This window comes from Schistocerca cancellata, chromosome 4, assembly GCF_023864275.1.
Source record: "Schistocerca cancellata isolate TAMUIC-IGC-003103 chromosome 4, iqSchCanc2.1, whole genome shotgun sequence".
In the NCBI taxonomy this organism is placed as follows: Eukaryota; Metazoa; Arthropoda; class Insecta; order Orthoptera; family Acrididae; genus Schistocerca; species Schistocerca cancellata.
Window position 1 is genome coordinate 631,173,444 of NC_064629.1, and position 23,754 is coordinate 631,197,197.

The 23,754-nt window shown below is 41.7% G+C and overlaps 1 protein-coding gene across 1 annotated transcript in view; it reads left to right on the top strand.

The window, feature by feature from the left end:
• Positions 1–23,754, top strand: part of LOC126184554 (probable methylthioribulose-1-phosphate dehydratase) — a 106,326-nt gene that overhangs the window by 35,672 nt on the left and 46,900 nt on the right. Inside the window, exon 3 of the mRNA XM_049926981.1 lies at positions 16,491–16,585. Coding sequence (XP_049782938.1) covers positions 16,491–16,585 — 95 coding nt within the window. The remainder of the gene's footprint in view (positions 1–16,490; positions 16,586–23,754) is intronic.

Genomic DNA, 23,754 nt, shown 5'->3' on the forward strand with positions numbered 1-23,754 from the left:
GCAGCTGGTTGTAGGGCTTCACGATCATCCTCAGTCTCTGAGACTGAGCCAGTGAAGTCCTCCCAGCCCGGGAAACCCAAGGAGCAGCGAGAGAAATCAAAAAAGAAAACCCCTAAGACCAAGGAAATAGTGGTGGCACCCACACCACAGCTACCTACAAGCCATGTGGCTGAGGATGGGTTGGAGATTTTGGTGTCTGCTGAGGACCTAGATCTCGCCAGACCCTCAGACACAATTATAGACTTCTCAGGTAATAAATCGGTGGCAGCAGATGACTGAGAGGCGTAAACTGCCTCATTGAATGTTCCATGCCTTCCCAGTCTCACGATGTCATCCTCCAGTGGAAATGCGGTGTTTCTTTTCCATCGCCTGGCTGAGCTACAGCAACTGTTAAGCTTTACACCTGCTATCTGCATTACCCTCCAGGAAACCTGGTTGCCAGCAATGTGGACCCCTGCCCTCCACGGCTATAAGGGATATTACAGAGAACCGTAGTGACTGTAATACAGTGTCAGGTGGAGTTTGCGTTTATGTCCTAAACTCAGTCTGTAGTAAACATGTGCCCCTTCAAACCCCTCTTGAAGCTGTAGCTGTCAGAATAAGGATGACTCAGGAAATAACTATCTGCAATGTATATCTTCCTTCAGATTGTGCAGTACCCCTGACTATTAGCTGCACTGATTGATCAACTCCCTAAACCTTTCCTACTTCTGGGAGATTTTAATGCCCATAACCCTTTGTGGGGTGGTACCATGATTACTGACCGAGGCAGAGGTCTCGAAACTTTACTGTCACAATTCGACCTCTGCCTCTTACATACAGGGGCTGCCACACATTTCAGTGTGGCTCATGGTAGTTACTCGGCCATTGATTTATCAATTTTCAGCCCAGGACTTCTCCCATCTATCCACTGGAGAGCACATTACGACCTGTGTGGTACTGACCACTTCACCATCTTCTTGTCACTGCCCCAGCGTCAGGCACGTGGACGCCTGCCCAGATGGGCTATGGGCAAGGCAGACTGGGGAACTTTCACCTCTGCTGTCACTGTTGAATCTTCCCCACACGGTAACGTCGATGTGATGGTAGAACAGGTGACTAACACAACTGTTTCTGCAGCAGAAAACGTGATCCCTCACTCTTTAGGGTGCCCGAGGTGTAAGGCAGTCCCTTGGTGGTCGCCGGAAGTCGGTGAAGCAATTAAGGAGTGTAGGCGAGCTGTACAGCAGCATAAGCAGCACCCTTCCCAGGAGCACCTCATAGCCTTTAAACGGCTCCGTGCCCGTGTTCGCTACCTTATCAAACAACAGAAGAAGGAGTGTTGGGAGAGATACCTCTCCACCATTGGGTGCCACACGTCACCTTTTGAAGTCTGGGCAAAGATCAAATTTCTGTTCAGGTACCAAGCCCTAACAGCTGTCCCCGGTGTTATCATAAATGGCGAGTTATGTACTGACGCAAACGCAATTGCCGAACACTTCGCTTGAGCCTCTGCGTCGGAGGAGAGCCCTCGACCATAGTAGGTGGCCTCATGGTAGGCACCATGCAAGTGAAAAGAATTAAACTTACACCAGTTAATGCCCATGTTAGATGGTCTGTGACAGTAATTGGAAGAAGAAGGAAATTTAATGCAGGAACCTATACCCTGTCAGACATCCCTTCCGTAGCCATGTATTGGACAAAGAGATAGTCTAAGAAACAAGAAATCAACCAGTTTACCCAGTATTTGATTCTCAATAGTGCAGATGGTGATTCCTCTCTCTCTCTCTCTCTCTCTCTCTGTGTGTGTGTGTGTGTGTGTGTGTGTGTGTGTGTGTGTGTGTGTGTGTGTGTGTGTGTGTGGATTCTTCTTATTAATTAAAGCACCATCACAAGTGCTTAATCACATACCAAGTGTGGAAATGTCTGTGTCACTCTTACTCCTACACTAAGCCTTAATATGACACAGGACTACTTTTCATTGAAGTCTAATGCTCCAATCTGCTGAGGAACTCATTTTGTACTATGTGTACAGGAAAAGCAAAGGAAAACAAGAGTTGACCCAGTTCCCTTCATATTGGTATTTGGAGGACACGATGTTAATCCATTTGTCCCACCACTCACCAGGTGCTTCTGATGTTTCCATTTTTGCCACTGTACTTAAGAACCTGTCTGTGGAAACTGTGGTAGAGCTCATGATGATTGCCCTTGTGAACAATCTTGGCTGTGCACAAACTGCATGGACAATCATCCTCCCCTGTTTCAAGTTTTCCTTAAAAAATAGCTATCATGTCCTCTGTTCAAAGTTGTGAAACACTTCCTAAATCAATAAATTGTTAACTCCCGTGAAAACATCTCAGACCATGTCACGAGATAAACCTCTGGTGATGCAGCCAGAGGCCCTCCAACCTTTTCTGGAATCATCCCTAGGAAATCTTCCACACTCACACTCACTCACTCTCATCTTACCCTGGTGTACAACCTGACATGCCCGCACAAAAATTAAAATCTTCTGAATGAGAAAAGAAACATAAACAAACAAACAAAAAGGTACAAATCAAAAACCTTTTTGGTAATGCTTCAGCTTGACTCTCCCACTACAGACCTACTTCCTGTAGATACATATGTTATACCAGTCACACAGATTTCAAGTGAAAGAAGAGCAACTTTAACAAACTGCCTTTCACTTTTGCTGTCCCAGCAGCCCCTCTTTTACTGACAATACGGTGGGACTGATGGCTATTACCACCAATTTGCTGAAATCAGCTGATGTCACACCACTGTGTGTTGCACTACAGGCATTCCATTTAATGGAAGATCACCTACTTACAATCAGAAACTACCATGTTTTTATTATTAATCAGACTAACAAGATTGGGGCTTTGAAAAGTGTTCACACATTGGTACAGTCAACCACTTTTACTGAGCAGGTACTACTGAACAGTGCACTTGAAGCTGCAGTCATTAGAATCCACCTGCCTACCTTCGTAAGTACTTGCAATTTATACTCCCATCAGGTAGGTATATATCCTTTCATGAGCTGGAAGAACTATTACATCAGTTACCTCTCTCATTTATCCTGGTGGGTGATTCCAATACCCACAGTTCTCTGTGATGCAGTGAGAACACAAGCACTATAAGTCAATTAGAAGAGTGGCTCCTTCTGGATTATAAGTTCTGACTAATAAATACAGGATCCACACACATTTTAGCATCACCCAGGCATGTTTTATGCAATAGACTTCTTGCTCTACACTCTTAATCTGGTATTTATGATAAGACAGCATGTCCACAGCGATTTGTGCAACAGCAAACATTACTCTGTCATTTTATCTGTACCACATTGAGACCCATTGGTGCTCTACCAAGGTGGTTCATACAAAAAGCCTGTTGGGAAGCTTATTTTTCTGGAGCCTATATCACAATTTCCCAAGAAAAATACATTGGCAAGAAAATGCAAGAAGCAACAACTGTGATTATTTATGCAGCGCATAATATATCAGTACCATATTGATCCATGTCTGTACCTTGGTGGTCTCAAAACAGAGCAGAGACCATCAGATGCAGACGGAGAACATTACACTGATAAAGGAGACTCCCTTCACTAATAATGGCATTTTATATAAATAACCGTGTAAAATAGCATTTTATTTAATCAAACAACAAAATCAGGATTGTTGAGAACAATACAGTGGTTCAGTGAATGCATGCACAACAGATGACCATATGCGGGGAAATTTGCGATTCATCAATGGGCGTTACTTCCCAGCTGGAAGACCTTTAGATTTAGACCTAAGTGTGCTTCATACCAATCCTTTCAACGCAGATGAATTTCTTGTGATGTATTCTGCTGAAATGTCAGCTTCAAAACATTTTCAGATTTTCCCAACACTGAATTTAACAAAACATAGCATTTCATATTTCACCACCTGACAGGTGAGATACCTATAACACCTGTTTCACAGTCTGGGAATTCAACAACACGTTAGTACAATGCAAAAATGCCTCTCCAGGCCCAGACATATACACAGGCAAATGATCAGTGACTAAACAAAGTATCCTGATGATGATTGACATCATTTGGCAAAAGGGTGTTTACCCACCCAAGTGTCAGAAAGTATCATTGTGCCGATATATTGAAACCAGGTAAAAACAACCACTATACAGGCAATTACAGAATGACTATGCAAGCTCTTGGAATGTATGGTCAGTCACGAACATTTGCTGTCATGATTTCAGTGCAGATTTCGAAGGTCCAGATACATAACCAACCACCTTTTACCATTAGTCTGCTGTCAGAGAAGCCTTCGCACTTCGACAACACCTGGTAGCAGTTTTCCTTGACTTACCAAAGACTTATTACACCATGTGGTGGCACATGATCTTAGCCACAGAAAGCTTCTAATGCAACCTACCAATCTTTACTAAAATTTCTTTCCCCTTTGCAATTTCTGGGGTATTGTGGGTACAGACCTTAACAGCCAACATGTACAGGGAAATGATAAATGGCCTAATAACCATTCAGTTGAGTCCCTAAGAAAAAACTCCTCTTCACCCCCCTCCTCCTCCTCCTCCTCAAAAGACTTCCAAACACTTCACTTTATATTCAATTTATTTTCGATATTCAGGTTTCTTGTATTCATAAACTTTTCTTGCTGTTGCCAGCAGCATTTTATATCCTCTCTACTTCGGCCATCATCTGTCACTTTGATGTGCAAATAGCAATACTGATTGATTATTATTAATCTCATTTACAAATATAAATATCTGAGCCTCACCTGATCTGATTTGGTGACATTACATTACCCTTATTTTACTTTTGTTTCCAAACTTTAAAGTTTTTATGTATTTTCCCTGAACTTCAATTCAGTTTCCAAATTTCTCTTCAGTTTCTTTTACTGCTTGCTCAGTGTACTGACTGAATAACACAGGGATAAGACACAATCTGGTTCCCACTGATTATAGCCATAGGCCTCCCTTTCATGTATACACAACTTTGTACTCCCCATGTTTCATACCTGTTGCCTTCAAAGAGTGTATTACAGTCAACATTATTGAAAGATTTCTTTAAACCTACAAACGCTGGAAGTACTAAGTTACCTTTATCCAGTTTATCTTCGAAAATGAGTTGTAGGGTTACTGTTGCTACATGTTCCTGTATTTCTTTGGCCCCCATATTGATTTCCCCGTAAGAAAGTTTTCACAGTTTTTCCATCCTTCTATAAATTATTTGTTACTGTTTTATAACTGTGGTTTATTAAACTCACTGTTTGGCAATGTTAACACCTGTCAGGAAGTGTATTTTCTGATATTGGGCTTATTACATTCTTCTTGGAATCTGAGGATGTTTCACCTTTCCTGCAAACTAGTTTGAACAGTTTTACAATGTTTGGCATTCCCAGTGCTCTTGATAGCTCTGAGTGAATATTGTCGACCACAGGTGCCTTGCTTTGACATCGGTCTTTCAGTGCTCTTTTAGATTCTTTTCGTAATGTCACATCTCCCATCTAATTTTCATCCACTCCAAGTTTCTTTCCTTTTATAACCCTAATATATATTTCTTACAACATTCGGTATTTCCATTTTGTTTTGTACTGGCTTTCCATTTGAGTTCTTGATGTTCCTACAGCTGCTTCTCTGTTCTCCAGTATTGTATATGCAGTAGCAGTATTTCCTGTAGGCTCTTGTGGCTTTGCAGTTCTCCTTTGGCCATTCCTGCTTTACCATTTTACACTTTATATCAGTCTAGTCTGTATTCCCATTTTATGCACTTTTCTATTTTATTCTTCACTCAATTAATTTTTATATCCCCACCTTAAAGTGGCAGAAGTGTCATCCTGCTGGGTACCAGGAAAATAGAAACCTATCTGGGGAATACTCGTACAAAATGCTAGTAATCACTCTGCGATTCCAACATATTGTCTCCACTGTCTCTTATCAACTTGTTATCTTAAAGACTGTAATACAAATCCTGACACTAGTAACAAAAAATTCCCCCTATATTTAATTTACTTTCTAAAGAATGCTGTCACCTCACCTAATTAAAAATATTGTTGATTAAATGAGAAAAAGAAGAATCATTAAAATTTTTAAGAGAAATAGACATTGAAATGATTTATTAACTTTGCAAGACATAAGTTGCAGAACGGCAGCACCTAAATTGTTTGTCGATGAAATCGATAGTCAGTCATATTCATCTTAATTATTTGCAAATAAATGAGGTATTATCTCACTCCAAGAGACTATTTTTATCATGTTTAAGAAACATATTTGTATCTCTTTCTGGCATCAGTGTTCTGCCACAACCCTTTCATCAAACAACTAGGTCAATAATGAAGTGCTGTTTAGTTTCCAGAATAATGTAAATGGGTAAACTTGAAATAATTTTCAATAAAACACTTTTTTAAAGCACGGATATTATGTTTTTGAGACATCTGATAAAAGATATCTTGATTGGCCTCATGTTTCATAGATCGATGATACCATTTACATGAATTTCACATGTTTGCAATGGAGACAAATTACAGTCTTGCTCCCCACACCTGTGCACCATCAATACTCTAAACCAACTTCTTTTCAACTCCACTGTGACATAATGACTTTTATCTCTATGTACAAACTTCAGGGAGCAAAGACAGAGATGTTACATTTCAACAGATCACTGACTTTCATTAATATCAGTATTGTTCAAATGAAATGACATTTATGTAGAAATTATTTGAATCATGAGATAGTTTGTAAAATATAATATGTTAAGTAATTTTTGAATATAGTTTTTTATAACAGAGTGTACAAAACAGTTTGCCTGAGACAATTAAAGCTTTCATATAACAGTTGAAAATGTACATGAAGAGATTTCCAAACATAAAGGAAATAATAAATGAAACATCCAATATAGACCTCCAAACATCAAAATAAATACATAAACTCACAAAGAGATTTTTTTTTTCAACAGGCAAGAAATATCATACGAACAACAAGTGTATTGAGGTGTGCATTAGACATAACCGTATCACTATCTACTGTAGCACAGGAATTACACAGGTGTAGGCTCATTTCAAGTTGCATATTGTGATGAATTTTTTGTAAATACTATTTAAAAGCTTTGTAATTCATATACACAAAGTCTGAAACCCGTATCATATGGTCTGTGGGGTAAATATTATTTCCTACAAAACAGACACCAAAACTAAACTTTCTGTCTTGCCTAGAAAAACTGCTGCATATCTGCATATGCAAGAATTTCCCCCCCCCCCCCCCCCCCCCCCCTCGTTTCCAGATTTGTGGCTTGTAATTATTTTTGTATTTTGTGTGTTTTGAACTCTATGCTGTTTGGAATAATTTTCTTTAATCATTTCACATGGATTTTTGTTGTGATTTTGTATTGCTAGCTGTTTGACTGCTCATATTGTCTATTTATAGAAGATTTCATTTGCATGTTAAGTATGATCTTGTCCATATGTATATTTCTTGTTTTATTTACTTTGCTCTCAGGTTCCTCTTTCAGTTAAAAGTGAGACTTTGTTGGTTACTTGCAACACCTGGAAAGCCAATAGGATAAAAGTTTTGTGACATTTGTTAAGAATATGTTGGTGTGTGCTGAAATACTTGTAAGGAAGGGAATAGAGAGCTTTAAAAATTGGTATTGTTGCGTAACAGAGAAAACAATGGTCCACATTGATTAAAAGAAAGCCTGTAAAGAATGTTAAAGAAGAGTGTAACAAGATGGACCTATGCTGAACTTTGATGGACTTGTTAGAGAGATTTGGGAAAGCTTTGTAGGGCGAAAGAGAAGGGAACTGCAGAGGCCACTTCCAACTGATGTGCATCAGACAGCTTAAAAAAGTGCAGGAAGTGATGGAAACTGTATACTGAAGATCAAACAGTAGCATCAAAAGAAAGAAAAGTTAAATAAAAGATAAAACTGATGCTTTTGTTTCCACACTTCAGTGAGAAACTGGTAAGACAATATTCAGTTTTGGTAGGAATTTCATTTTAATTCTTAATTTTAATTTTCTGGAGCTTCTATAAATTACTTCAAATTAGTAATGTAGATGTGCTGCAAAAACACCCGGCATGATTATATGCTGGTTGTTTGCAACATAAGCATAAATACTATGCAAGGGTTCAGAAATTTCACTTAAAAACTCTTAGATGTGTAGAAAGCATTGAGTAGGTAGTGATTTAATAAAGCACACATCTCAAGATAACTGTTTCTGTGGTATAAGAACAAACCCATTAAACAATGTGTTCCACTCTCCTGCTTATGCCCAGTGGAAGACTGATGGTAATGTATGGTGATGCCAATAATTATTGTATATATAATTAAATAATTGGTGTGACAATGATGTTCAATGGTAACCACTGTTGTATTAGTGCAAAAGGATGTAAATGAACAATGTAAGAAATTAAAGTTGAACTAAATAAGCCCTTGGTCACAATTTTTAGTCTTTTTGACCAGGTTTCAACACTTCTATGATTGCCTTCATCAGAAATTAATTATTTAAAGTGGCCTATAACATAAGTGCAAATTTATGGGAAATTTTTTTATATAAAAGTGTAAGTACAGACTAACAGTACAAGAAAGAGACAGTAATTACACGTCACACATAAAATAAATACTAAGTGAAAAAGCTTTAGTCACAATTTTAAAGTAGAAGGAGTGGAAAGTAGCCACTATGGGCTGCCCGCATATGTTGAGCTACAGGTAGCGTCAGAGGTGTACTTAGTTCAACTTTAATTTATAAATGGTCATTGAACCAAGCAGCCATGTTTAAAACTTTGAGAATGTAAGACATAATATAAAGTTAGTAATGATCACAATAACAGTGTATGTTTAGATTGTCCTCTGACATTTGATGTTCTTATAGCATCAGTTTCGTACAAGTGTAATAATGACAAGTATCAGTATATTGCTATCACTTTTTTGTCCAGAAAATGTGGGTGAAAGAGGAAAAAAACAATTGTACAGCATGGTTTGTTCCTGTAGCACAAAAATGGTACTTTTTGTGACATGATTTGTATTCAAACCATTATCTACACCATACTATCTACATGTCATAGGAAATTGCCCATAAAAGACTCAGGGTACCTCATATTTCTTAATATATGTATAATCTTTTTGGTAAATAATGTCTTAGTTTACAAATTTACATCTTAATAGCTTTGCAAGTAGAATGTACAGCTTTAGCTTTCATAATATTTTCCTGTTGCATGTAGTTAGCGTAAAAATTGCTGTGCATTTCTAAAAATGTCTGTAGAAATCACAATAAAAGGCATAATTGCATGCTGAATAGTTTGTCCTTTACAGCACCATTAACAATGTGTCCAAAATGTGAACATAACCATTCAGATATATCCTCATTTTTTAGCTTTTTGTTTCTGACAAAGTAACATTACTTTGAAGATGTTCTACAAGAGTACTATTTCAAAATACTATAACGATTGCAATGTGTCAGGATCTACTGAGAACAAGATAAGTTGCTACAAGCAGAGATGACTGTACAGACATTTGAGAAAAAAAGTAACTTTTTATACAAATTGCTACAGAGAATTATTAAGTCAAATCAAATACCTCATTAGAGCATACTGAGGTTACTAGGAAAGGTTCACAATGTGAAATTCTATTATGTTTTCACAAAACTAGGTGGTTCAAGGTCAACTTCCCTATGTGTAGCATTTCTAATTATTGACAGTTTCAAAATTATTGACAGTTAGTAAAAGTTCCGAAAAAATGTTACACACTCCATTTATAGTCAGAATATGATTGAGCACTTTCTAAAAGTAAATTACTGTAGTTGCTAAAACTAATCTGAATAGATATTTTCAAGTAAAATGTTTTTATGTCAACCCATGGAAAAATTCAGAAGCACTAATATATTTGGATTGGAAAAGAAATCACATCTTTTATCATCATCATCATCTTCTTCTTCTTCTTCTTCTTCTTCTTCTTCTTCTTCTTCTTCTTCTTCATATCCTTCCAGCCAACCAGGTAGGGTGTTTATGAAAAATTTGACTCCACTTTGCTCTATCTTGATATACTTCTCGTGTCGATACTGTTTCCCAGTTTTCTCCACTAGTTTTCAGTTCTTCCTTAATCTGATCCAGCCATCTTGGGTTGTCCTATTGGTCTTTTCCCCTGCACATTTCTATCAAAGTATTGTTTTGGCAGGCAGTTATCCTTCGTCCTCTCCACATGTCCAAACCACTTGAGCTGTGCAGTACTCAGACTGTTATGGACAGATCCACTTGCATCTCTCCTCTGATGTCCTCACTTTTAATTTTCTCTCTTAAAGTCTCCTGCAAGGCTGGTTCTGCAAATACTGGATTTATATCGGGAGAAAAACTTGTATTTTATGGCTGTGAGAGTACTGTTGATCGTGATTACCGTTCAGAAATGGTGCAGTTTTCAAAAATTAGTTCATTAATCAGTTGAACTTGGTGGAAGAAGGCTGATTGCAGGAACTTCATTTTGCATGCTTGCTACTTGCTCAGATCTTCCTTGTGAATTGCACAGCACTCTAAGCTGTATGTCATAATTGGTAGGATATATTTTCTAAAAATGGTCTGTTTGGCTCTCACAAAAATTTAGACCCCTTTCATACTGTGTTCTGCATGTCTAGTTGGCAGTCCCATTTCTTGATACTGTACTTCACCACATCCAATTTTCTCTCCTTCTAGCATCAGGTTGTCGTGGACCCAGGTCCTGCTTATAATCATTGCTGCAGTTTTGCTCTTGCATACTGTCAGCTGGTACTCCTTTAAACTTAGTTCCATTCATCTAACCTTCCTTCTGTATCTCCCCAAATAGCTAAATCATCAGCAAAGACTGATACACTGAGATCACCATTTCCTATCTTCTTGATTTCCCTTATAATCATGTCCATAAGTGTAATAAAAAGTAGTGGGGAAAGTTCACTACACTCTTGCACTCCCCTCACTATCTTGAACCAATCGAGTCTGCCATTGTGCACATTTTCACAACTTTTGCAGCCTTCATATAGCATTTTCATCTTCCTTGTTAGTGAGTTTGGAACCATTAGTTTTTTTTAAACAGTCCCAGGTCCTGCACGTCAGTGCACTGTTTCAAATGCTTTCTCCACATCCAGGAACACAATTATGAGATCTTTACACATTTCCCAACACTTTTCTATTAACTGACGTAGCACAAATATGAGGTCCATTGTTTCTATGCTGCTTCTGTATACATGTTGGTCCGCTTCAAACTGGTTTTCTGACAGTGATCATAATCTTTCCTCAATAATGTTTCTTAATATCCTAAGGCAGGGTGATTCCTCAATAATTAGAACACGTCCTCATATTTCCTTTCTTGAACAGTGATATTATAATCCCCTTCTTACAGTGCTTTATTTTTCCTTTCAGATTTATTTATTTAATTGTATGGCTAGGGCCCCCCGTCGGGCAGACTGTTTGTTGAGTGCCGGTCTTTCAATTTCGGCGACCTGCAGTTGATGATGATGATGATGATGATGATGATGATGATGATAGCACAACACCCAGACCCTGGGTGGAAAAAATTCCTCGACCCTGCTGGGGAATTGAACCCGGGCCCATAGGATTGACAATCCGTGACGCTGACCATTCAGCTACCGGGGGCAGGCTCCTTTCAGACGACTTCCAGTTTGATGTAGCGATTGTATTACTTGGATGCCTGCTGCCCTGATCATATCTACTGTCAATTCATATGGCCTGGCTGACTGGCCTCCTCTCATATGCTTAAAGGCATTCTGTCTCTGCACAGACAGTAAGTGGTTTTGCCACTTCAGGTTCTGGTAAAACACACACACACACACACACACACACACACACACACACACACACACACACACCCCTCTCTCTCTCTCTCTCTCTCTCTCTCTCTCTCTCTCTCTCTCTCTATGTCTTCTGTGATCATTCTGCATCCTGGAATAGACCCCCATTTTCTCTTTCTATTGCTTTCATGCCTTCACTGTCTGATCTTTTGCTTTTTACCAATCTGTAGACTATTTGATTATTTCCAGTGCTGTCTAGTTTTTGGGTGAATATTTTCCAACATCTCTCCTTTTCTTCCTTTACAGCATATTTAACCCAAAGTTTCTCGTCTGTATATGCCTGTTCCAGTGTGGAACAATACTGAGAATCTACTGGTTTAATCCCGTGGGTTTGTTTTTGTTTGTCCCATCTTTGACTTTCTTAGCTATTTTGTATTCTTTAATAGCTTCGTTTAAACTGTCATTCCACTAGTTGGTTTCCTTTACCACTTGTTACATCACAGATTTGTACAGTGCAGTTTACTAATGCTATCTTACATGTTACCCACTCTTCATTTGCACTACCTGTTTCATTTGTTGGTAACTTTGCAGTCATCTGACTTGGACAGATGTTTTTGTTCTGCTTTCTTTGGTCTCAATTCTTTGATCTTAGGCATCTTTCTTGGGTAGATTGTGATAATCATTTTCTCCTTCACATGAGCTATAAGGCATCTGTGATCACTGTCAAATGGTTCTGTCGGTATGACTTTTACCTCTCTTACTCTTCCTCCACTCTGTTGGTCAGTTATTATAAAATTAATAACTGAATTGCTTCTTCCATCCCAGCCATATCTGGTGATTTTATGGCTGTCTGTTTTTCCTGAAGAAAGTGTTGTTTATGGAGATGTTATTTCTTACACACAAGTCTAATTGTTGTTGTTCTCCAGTATTTCTTCCTCCATACCAATAAGCATCCAGCACCTTTTCATATCTGCCCCTATATGGGCATCAAAATATCTATTACCATGATTTTATTTTTCTGGATTTGATCTTCCAGTTCCTGGAAGAAGATTTCTTTGTCCTCATTGCTGCACCCTTGTTGTAGAGTAGACACTTGTAAAATTGTGAGATTAGTCTTCACAGTATTTATTGTGACTTTAATGATTCTCTCATTGATGTACGTGACATCTGCAATACCATCAATGTCTCTATGAAGCACCAGGGCCACTCCATTTGTTTGCCTTGTTTTAGTATACATACCAGTAAAATTTATAGCCTCCCGTCAGTTTTTTAATTGGCAATTATCTGCTTTCCATATTGTGTCACTTAAACCAAGTACATATATTTTCCTTTCTCCATCATATTGACTATGTATTCACTCTTTCCAGGTAGTGTTTGATGTTCAGCATTCCCACTCATAATCCATTCTGGTGTTCAGGTCCATTAATTGTGTGGTTGTCACATTTTGGATTCCTTCCTGTGATCTTAGCATGTGAAACTCCAGCTGATTGTCATTCATTCCAGTGGCATAAGAAGATGAGGCTACATTTGGTTTATTCAGTTTGAGGGTTGTTCTAGTGTTGAAAGAAATTATACATGCATTTTATAATAAAAATATAGAAGTATTCAGAGATAAAAAAATAAAATACTTTGAGGAATTAAATTTTTTACCTGTGTAATGAAAAATGTCATTGCATTTTGTTTGACCTTGAAGAAACTTGCAGTTAGAAAGCTATAAAATTAATTTTGGTAACTTCTGAGATTTATTACATAATGATACCTATAAACATAGTTTATCTCTGAGAGATTCCATGCAAGGCATCGCATGAGAACTTGCATGCCACCACCAGGACTTGGTTCCAAAGCTAACCTTAATAGAACCTAGAATATTCTGTCTCTCGAAGATATTATATTTGCACCTTTTACAGACTCATCATCACTTCATTAATCACTCGAAACACCAATATGCACTATACAAGAGTTAAAAAGAAACTGCAGTATTGTAGAAACAGAGAAGGATAAGCATGAAGACCAAACGTAATTCCACAAGTGGTGTATGAAGTAAGACTTTAAAAAACAATTCAGTGACTATTTCTCATAAATATATCAATAGTGGTCTAGTGGGTAGAGCACTATACTCAGGTTCTGGGTTCAGTTGCAGATAGGGGCAAGAATTTTCCTCATTGCAGTCCCTCCAGGACAGCCCCAGGACTACTCAGCCTGCTATCAAATGAGTGTTGGGTTTCTCTCCCAGGGTTAAAATGTGGCCGGCGCAATGGGCTCGCCACTCTCCCCACCCTAGTGTTGTGGCAAAGTCTGCACTGCCTTGCTGTCAGGCCAAAAGCCTGTCATGGGCTTGTGCCATAGACTTAAGCTTAATTATCAAAAATACTGTTGAATTCTGGAGTTCCAGCATCCTTAACAAACTGCATTAATACTCTTTCTCACACACCTCTTCTCCGTACTTTACCACATGTAGCCCAATCTTCTTTTGTAACATGACCCAGAGTGTCATGTATATCGCATTCAACACCAGGAACCCAAAAATTCAGATTCCTTTTTGATGTATCCTGTTTAGGTTGAACCCATGTAGGATAATTGTGGCTGTGGTAGGACTGAAGTTAACAACTTCATGCCCCATTCTCTTTGCAACATGATCCAATTCATAGATCTTCTTCGCACATCTTGTCTTTTGCATGGATAAAAGCCCATCCTTAGGTGTTCAGCAGGGAAAACTGAACATCCTTCTTCTGAAGCCAATCCATGATGTCTTTGTTCCAGTGTGAAGATGGTGCTTTTTCGGTTTGTATGGAAAGATAGCTTGCATTATCGATTAAAATAATGCAGCCTTCTTCCAACAAGTTCAACTGATTAATGAACTAATTTTTGAAAACTGCACCATTTCTGAACGGTAATCACGATCAACAGTACTCTCACAGCCATAAAATAGAAGTTTTTCTCCTGATATAAATCCAGTATTTGCAGAACCAGCATGAACCCCAAGGAGTTGACCTGCTCTCTCTGTGGGTTCTGTCAGGCCACCATTTCCTTTCTCCATCATATTGACTATCTCTTCATCCTTTCCAGGTAGTGTTATGATGTTCATAGTTCCCACTCATAATCCCATTCTGCTGTTCAGGTCCATTACTTGTTGTCTGTTTTATTTGTAGGCATCATTTTTCTGCAGTTGCAGTTACATTAAGTAGTACAGGTTATATACCGTCTTTTGTGACTGTAAGAAAAGTCTTTTAGACCATACATGTTTTGCTTAAAGTAATGCATCTTCAGTGGCCCAGTAACAATGCAGTTTCCCATACAAATCTGTTGGTAAAGATTGTAACTAGTTTTCAGGTTTTAAATTACTGCTATAAACAGTGTTAAACTAGGATTATTACTCATGCAAAATTGAACACCTAGGTGGCGAATATTGGGAATGAAATTGGTGGTGGTGGTGGTGGTGGTGGTGGTGGTGGTGGTGGTGAATTCGATACCAGGGGGGAAGCAAGATGAGACATAAAGGGCTGACACATGCGACCTTGAAGCATGTGGTTTTGTGATGGGGACAATGGATACATAAAGTTTGCAATTCTGTCCCTGGAAACTTCTACTCATTTGTACTATAACTAAAGTATCAGTTTTTCATATCAATTTTATCCTAGTTCTTCAGTTATTTAATGCAAATAGAAGTCATGTGGAAAGAAAGAAGAGAATTGAGAAGTTTAATGACAATGTTTTTTCCCTGATTTCATTTTGATGGCTATATTGCCAATACTTCATTGCACTAACCTATTAAACAGTAAGTAGCATTGTAACCATGAACTGGCATATCCTCATCTTTCTTAAGAATGCACTAAGAAAAGTTAATTGTAAACTCTAGGTGAGTAACACGCTAGTAACATTTGATTCAAGTGGAGATGAGAATGGCTTAGAGGTAGACAGGAAAGTCGCAGAACCAGAGTGTACAAACGTCAGCCAGACAGTTTCCTCATCACTTACGATACATATTGCTGCTATGGAAGGTGCACCTTCAGAAATGAGATAATCTCCAACAGTTTTGGAGTACCATCAGGTCAGGAGTATTTTGCCAGGACAACAAATCCTTCTGCACTGTAGTCATGGACTATAGAAAGAATCTGCTAATCTGCTAATCTTACACACCATAAAGAGGGGGGGGGGGGGGGGGGGGGAGACTGTGCACTTCTCCAACCACTGACAATGTGTTCAATCTCCCTGTTTGTGGCCAATACAAATGTAGCCTGACCAGGTTCTTCATGCAGATAATCCTGGAATGGCTGCAGTAAAGGCAGCCCTAAATTTTAGCACATAGATCCTGGGGCATGACCACATGAGTCTCCTCTTGTTCTGTGTTCGGCATGATGGTGCAGTCTTCCAGGAAATGAACTGTCGTGGCATAAAGAATATAAGTAGGTGTCTTGCAGTGCTCTGTGGTGTCCTTGTGAACCATCAATATTGGAAGCACTCAAAGACCTTTGGGGAGTGGGGTGCTCCTTAGTCCCCTGCACTACGTGTGCCACCGTGACTTATCTCGTATTTCTAACCATCATAGCACATAGTTCCATATGAACTGAAAAAAAACCTATAAAATGTGAGTGGAATATTTTAACAGATCTAACCTAATCTAAGGGACAGGCATGAATCGGAACACTATTTATAAGATCTTGCTAGTCCATTTGAATTATTATATGTTTACTCATTCATTGTACACTGCATCATAATCACTTTTTTTCCAAACCTTTCCAGGAACATCCAAGAAAACTGATCCCAGCACTGTGTCGCCAGTTCTACAATATGGGTTGGGTTTCCGGAACTGGAGGAGGAATGAGCATCAAATACGGGTATGAATATAGTTACTCAGTTTTCCCCCTTGTGCTGCTTGACTTTGTTGCTAAAATTTGTTATTAGCCATTGTTATTTAATAATCCATGTGGGAAACAGATTCTGTTTGTTCTGTACTTCACCGTGTACTCAAGGCAAGCTCTTATGTAGATATCATCTTGTCTATATGCCATGCACAATACTGAAATAATAGATCTAAGAATACAGATTACTACCACCAAATGGAGGGGGGCACATGGCAGTCCACTGCTTGCTGCCTCTTCTATTTGGTAAGTAATGAATTATTATTCTTATATACACTCCTGGAAATTGAAATAAGAACACCGTGAATTCATTGTCCCAGGAAGGGGAAACTTTATTGACACATTCCTGGGGTCAGATACATCACATGATAACACTGACAGACCCACAGGCACATAGACACAGGCAACAGAGCATGCACAATGTCGGCACTAGTACAGTGTATATCCACCTTTCGCAGCAATGCAGGCTGCTATTCTCCCATAGAGACGATCGTAGAGATGCTGGATGTAGTCCTGTCGAACGGCTTGCCATGCCATTTCCACCTGGCGCCTCAGTTGGACCAGCGTTCGTGCTGGACGTGCAGACCGCGTGAGACGACGCTTCATCCAGTCCCAAACATGTTCAATGGGGGACAGATCCGGAGATCTTGCTGGCCAGGGTAGTTGACTTACACCTTCTAGAGCACGTTGGGTGGCACGGGATACATGCGGACGTGCATTGTCCTGTTGGAACAGCAAGTTCCCTTGCCGGTCTAGGAATGGTAGAACGATGGGCTCGATGACGGTTTGGATGTACCGTGCACTATTCAGTGTCCCCTCGACGATCACCAGTGGTGTACAGCCAGTGTAGGAGATCGCTCCCCACACCATGATGCTGGGTGTTGGCCCTGTGTGCCTCGGTCGTATGTAGTCCTGATTGTGGCGCTCACCTGCACGGCGCCAAACACGCATACGACCATCATTGGCACCAAGGCAGAAGCGACTCTCATCGCTGAAGACGACACGTCTCCATTCGTCCCTCCATTCACGCCTGTCGCGACACCACTGGAGGCGGGCTGCACGATGTTGGGGTGTGAGCGGAAGACGGCCTAACGGTGGGCGGGACCGTAGCCCAGCTTCATGGAGATGGTTGCGAATGGTCCTCGCCGATACCCCAGGAGCAACAGTGTCCCTAATTTGCTGGGAAGTGGCGGTGCGGTCCCCTATGGCACTGCGTAGGATCCTACGGTCTTGGCATGCATCCGTGCGTCGCTGCGGTCCGGTCCCAGGTCGACGGGCACGTGCACCTTCCGCCGACCACTGGCGACAACATCGATGTACTGTGGAGACCTCACGCCCCACGTGTTGAGCAATTCGGCGGTACGTTCACCCGGCCTCCCGCATGCCCACTATACGCCCTCGCTCAAAGTCCGTCAACTGCACATACGGTTCACGTCCACGCTGTCGCGGCATGCTACCAGTGTTAAAGACTGCAATGGAGCTCCGTATGCCACAGCAAACTGGCTGACACTGACGGCGGCGGTGCACAAATGCTGCGCAGCTAGCGCCATTCGACGGCCAACACCGCGGTTCCTGGTGTGTCCGCTGTGCCGTGCGTGTGATCATTGCTTGTACAGCCCTCTCGCAGTGTCCGGAGCAAGTATGGTGGGTCTGACACACCGGTGTCAATGTGTTCTTTTTTCCATTTCCAGGAGTGTATTATTATCTAATGTGGATTATGTAGAATATAATAATGAAGTAATTATATTACACACATCAAAAAAAGTTTTGTGTCACCTCGGTTCCGAGAGTTACGGACCCTGTACAGAAAATTGGAATAGAGATCAACATAAACATCATTTCTGCCCTTCTTCCTGCTCATGAAAACCTCACATTGCATGTTGTACCACCACACAGCGAGACCTTCAGAGCTTGTGGTCCAGATTGATGTATACAGTAACCTCTAATACCCAGTAGCACGGCCTATTCCATTGATGCATGCCAGTATTCATTGTGGCACATTGTACACAAGTTCATCAAGGCACTGTTGGTCCAGATTGTCCCACTCTTCAATATCTTTTTTTTTTTTTTTTTTTTTTTTTTTTTTTTTTTCTGTGAAAGTTGTTCTATCCACATGAAGACATTTATATTCCTACATTATTTTATTAAGAGCTTCATTATCCCTGTCAGGAGACAAATATATGGAATCAGATGAGCTGGTGTGAGTCTTGGTGCTGAGTAGTGTAAAAAGCTATCATGGACAGCACATGTTTAGCTTTGTACAGGCAGAACTGCTGGCCCAGATGTTTATTTACTGGCAGCAATAGGCCAGACCCGTCAGCTCTTACGCTGATACTGCTTAAAACTACTCTTGGTTCCACGAGCTAGCCTAGTTGTTATGGTCATTCAAGCTGGTCACATTTTGTGCTTTTCTCTGTGCCAGCCTCTGTACAATGTTTGGACTTCCTGCTCCCCAGTCAACTGACTCGCACAGAATTATTCCTCTTCTGGGGTCCAGCGCCTCAGCCCCATAGTCAAGCATCCACTGTTCTGTAGAATAATGACTTTTGTACTGACGGGACAGCTCCGTGGCTTTGTCGTACTTGTGCAGATACAGAATGAACCACACTGGATGTTTGTATCTAAAAGGAAATAATCAACCAATCAAATGTGTGCATTTGTATGTGCATGTCATACAAGAGTAAGATTCAGAATTGCACAGACTTTCTCAAACGTAAGTCCAGAGTTCACGGGAACCTAAAGTTCAGTATAAATGACAAACCACAACTGACATCCTGTGTAGATCCCTCAGAGTGGTTGGTCGGTCACTTCGTCCATAAACAGCCCTTTTCAATCTATTGCAGGAATGTTCGATAGGGTTCATGTCTGGAGAACATGCTGGTGACTCTAGTCGAGTGATGTCGTTATCCTGAAGGAAGTCATTCACAAGATGTGCACGATGGGGGCATGAACTGTCGACCACGAATACAAATGCCTTGCCAATATGGTTGCTCTATCAGTCAGAGGGTGGCATTCACGTATCATACAGCTGTTATGGCACCTTCCGCAGCCACCAGCGGCATACGTCAACAATGTGTCTAATACATTCAGCCTGACCGGGTTGCCTCCAAACACGTCTCAAACAATTGTCTGGTTGAAGGCATTTGTGACACTCATCAGTGAAGAGAACGTGATGCCAATCCTGAGCAGTCCATTCAGCATGTTGGTGGGTTCATCTGTACCATGCTGCATGGTGTTACGCTTGCAAAGATGGACCTCACCATGGATGTTGGAAGTGAAGTTGCACATCTTGCAGCCTATTGCGCACAGTTTGAGCCGTAACATGACATCCTGTGGCTGCACGTAACATGACATCCTGTGGCTGCACGAAAAGCATTATTCAGCATGGTGGCATCTCTGTCAGGGTTCTTCAGAGCCATAATCTGTAGGTAGCGGGCATTCACTGCAGTAGTAACCCTTGGGCAGCCTGAGCAAGGCATTTCATCAACAGTTCCTGTTTCTCTGTATCTCCTCCATGTCCGAACAACATTGCTTTGGTTCACTCAGAGATTCCTGGACACTTCCCTTGCTGAGAGCCCTTCTGGCACTACGACATGGCGTCATCACATCCTTTCTACGCTTCATGGATGGGGTCTTCGGGGCCCTCTGCCGATCTTTATCCGCAATTTCCTGTCGTATCGTACCTTCCGCGTGCAAGTCACAGCCTCCTATAGTTCCACCCACGTCCAGGAGAACGGTGTGCCACAGGGTTCTGTTTTAAGTGTCTGCCTGTTTTTAATAGCCATTAACGGGCTCGCTGCGGCCGTGGGAAATTCTGTCTCTGCTTCCCTGTATGCTGACGACTTCTGCCTTTATTACAGCTCTACTGGCATTGCAGCTGTTGAACGTCAGCTACAGGGCGCTATCCGTAAGGCGCAGTCTTGGGCTGTAGCGCATGGGTTTCAGTTTTCGGCAGCCAAGACCCGCGTTATGCATTTCTGCCAGCGCCGAACAGTCCATCCTGAGCCGCGGCTTTATCTTGCCGACGAACTCCTTGCTGTGGTGGACACCCACAGGTTTTTGGGGGTGGTTTTCGATGCCCGGTTGACTTGGCTGCCTCATATCCGGCAGCTTAAACAGACGTGTTGGCGGCATCTAAACGCTCTGAGATGCTTGAGCCACACCCGCTGGGGCGCCGACCGCTCTACCCTGTTGCGGCTCTACCAGGCGTTAATCCAGTCCCGTCTGGATTATGGGAGCCTGGCTTATGGCTCAGCATCCCCATCTGCGTTACGGGTGCTGGACCCAATTCTCCACAGCGGGATACACCTTGCCACTGGTGCTTTCCGCACCAGCCCTGTGGACAGCGTACTAGTGGAGGCAGGTGTACCTCCACTGGGGTTCCGGCGCCAACGTTTGCTGGCCGCTTATGCTGCCCATGTTCTAAGCTTGCCCGGGCATCCAAATTATCGTGTCCTGTTCCCGCAGTCAGTCGTCCATCTGCCAGACCGTCGGCCCCGGTCGGGTTGTCCGATCGCCGTATGCGTCAAGGAGCTTCTCTGCGGGCTTGGGTTTTTCCCTGTTCCACCTCCTTTCCGGGCGCCTCTGCGTACACCCCCGTGGTGTGTTCCTCGCCCTTGCCTTCGGCTCGACTTGGCACAGGGCTCGAAGGACTCGGTCCCTCCAGAGGCCTTCCGCCGCCGCTTTTATTCCATCCTGGCCACGTATCAGGGCTCTGGAATTGTTTACACCAACGGTTCGATGGTTGCTGGTCGTGTCGGGTATGCGCTAACTCTAGGGGACCATTCCGAACAACGGTCCTTGGCGGCTGGCTGCAGCGTTTACACTGCTGAGCTAGTCGCCATCTTTCGAGCCCTAGAGTATATCCGCTCCTGCTCAGGTGAGTCCTTCATTATCTGTAGCGATTCCCTGAGCGGTTTACGAGCTCTCGACCAGTGTTTTCCTCGTTCTCGTCTGGTGATGGCTATCCATGAGTCCCTGCATACTCTTGCGCGTTGTGGCTGCTCTGTGGTCTTTGTGTGGACCCCCGGTCATGTCGGTATCCCGGGCAATGAACATGTTGACCGCCTGGCGAAAGAGGCCACGAGTAAACCATCTCTGGATGTTGGCCTCCCAGAGGCTGATTTGCGGGCAGTCCTCCGCCGAAAAGTTTTTGCGCTTTGGGACGCTGAATGGCGCGATCGGATTACACCCAATAAACTCCGTGCCATTAAGGAGACGACGACTGTGTGGCGGTCCTCCATGCGAGCCAACCGCAGGGACTCAGTCGTCCTTTGTCGGCTCCGCATTGGCCACTCCCGGCTAACACACAGTTATTTACTGCGCCAGGAGGACCCTCCTGTATGTCGCTGCGGGGCGGCTTTGACGGTGGCCCACATTCTGTTGGCCTGCCCCCTTTTAGCTGTGGTCAGGCAGACATTTGTGCTGCCTGATACGCTCCATGCCGTTTTATCTGATGACCCTGTTATGGCTGCCTTAGTTTTACGTTTTATTAGGGCAGGGAGTTTTTATTCTTTCATCTGAGTGTTTCTGTTTTATTTTATTTTTTGTGTTGATTCTGGCCTTTGGCCTATGATTTTAAACTGATCTTTTAATGTGTTTCTAAGTGGTTGGCTTTTCCTTTTTTATTTCTATGGTCGGCCAACCACTGTACACTCTGTGTGGTTTTAGTTCGTTTTGTCTTGTCCTTGTCTCCGTTTCTCTTGTTCTGTATCGTCTGTGATCTATTCTGTTCCTCGTTTTTATTCTCTGTGGGTGTTCTTTGTATTTGGAAAAAGGGACCGATGACCGTAGCAGTCTGGTCCCTTTCATCCTCCAACCAACCTTCTGGCACTCCAACCACGGTATTAACCGTCTAGGCATGGTTGAACTACAGACAACACGAGTCGTGTACCTCTAGTCAACGTGTATCTTTAGGAGTTTTGGGAACCAGGATGATGCAAAATCGATGTGTGTCTATGAGGACTGTCCAGAAAAAAAACTATATTTTCCTATAAAAAATAATCGTGGAGTCAATACAGACCTACATATTTGCTTTACTTTTCTACATGATCATTATTCATACTTCAGCATTTTATCATCTCTTGAGTAAATGGTAAATTCCTTCTGCACTGTAGATCCCATCCTGACTATGGCAGTATGTTGAAGTTTTTAGTTGGAGTCAAATGGAGTCAAAGCATTTGGAGACAAGCCAGTTCTTCATGTTCATAATGAGGTGGAAATGACTTGAAGTGAAGACTGGGTTGTGGTGTGGATGCTGAAAAATGTTCTATTTGGACTGATGTTATGATTCTTGTGTTTTTGGGCAGCTTAGCACAACAATGTTGTGCAAAAACATATCAGTGTTGGTCAAGAGACTGTGGCTGGAGAGGTCATCTGTTTTCTTAACATCTCACTCGAGGCTTCAGAATGTGTCGTTGCATATTCCATAAAATCAATAAAAATAGTTCCTTTAGCATCCCAAGAAACATAACCATCACCTTTATGACTGAGAATGTTTGGTGTGCTATTTTTGATTTCTTTTCCAATGATTACTGACCATGGTCACCAGTTTAACCCCATATCAACAGAGGAAATCAGTGTCTCAGCATCAGCCAAAATTTTGTTTGCATACCATCTTCTCTATTGTAACAAGAAAAAAAAGAAGTTTCTCAGAAAGGAGCTTCATGACCTAACTATGGGTGTATACAATACAAAGCCTGCATCACATACCGAGCGAGGTGGCGCAGTGGTTAGACACTGGACTCGCATTCGGGAGGACGAAGGTTCAATCCCGCGTCCGGCCATCCTGATTTAGGTTTTCCGTGATTTCCCTAAATCACTCCAGGCAAATGCCGGGATGGTTCCTCTGAAAGGGCACGGCCGACTTCCATTACCCATCCTTCCTTAATCCGATGAGACCGATGACCACACTGTCTGGTCTCCTTCCCCAAACAACCAACCAACCTGCATCACACCTTTATTTTTCCTGTACTTAGCATCTAGGACAACTTCATCCAACAAATAGAAGTTTCTGCATCAAGAACTTCATTGAGCTTAAGCACTTCCAGCTATTTAATACTTCCTAATGACTCTGAGAGAAGTGTTTTACTCTGTGTGAGTCAGTCGACTGGGGAGCAGGAAGTCCAAACACTGTACAGAGACTG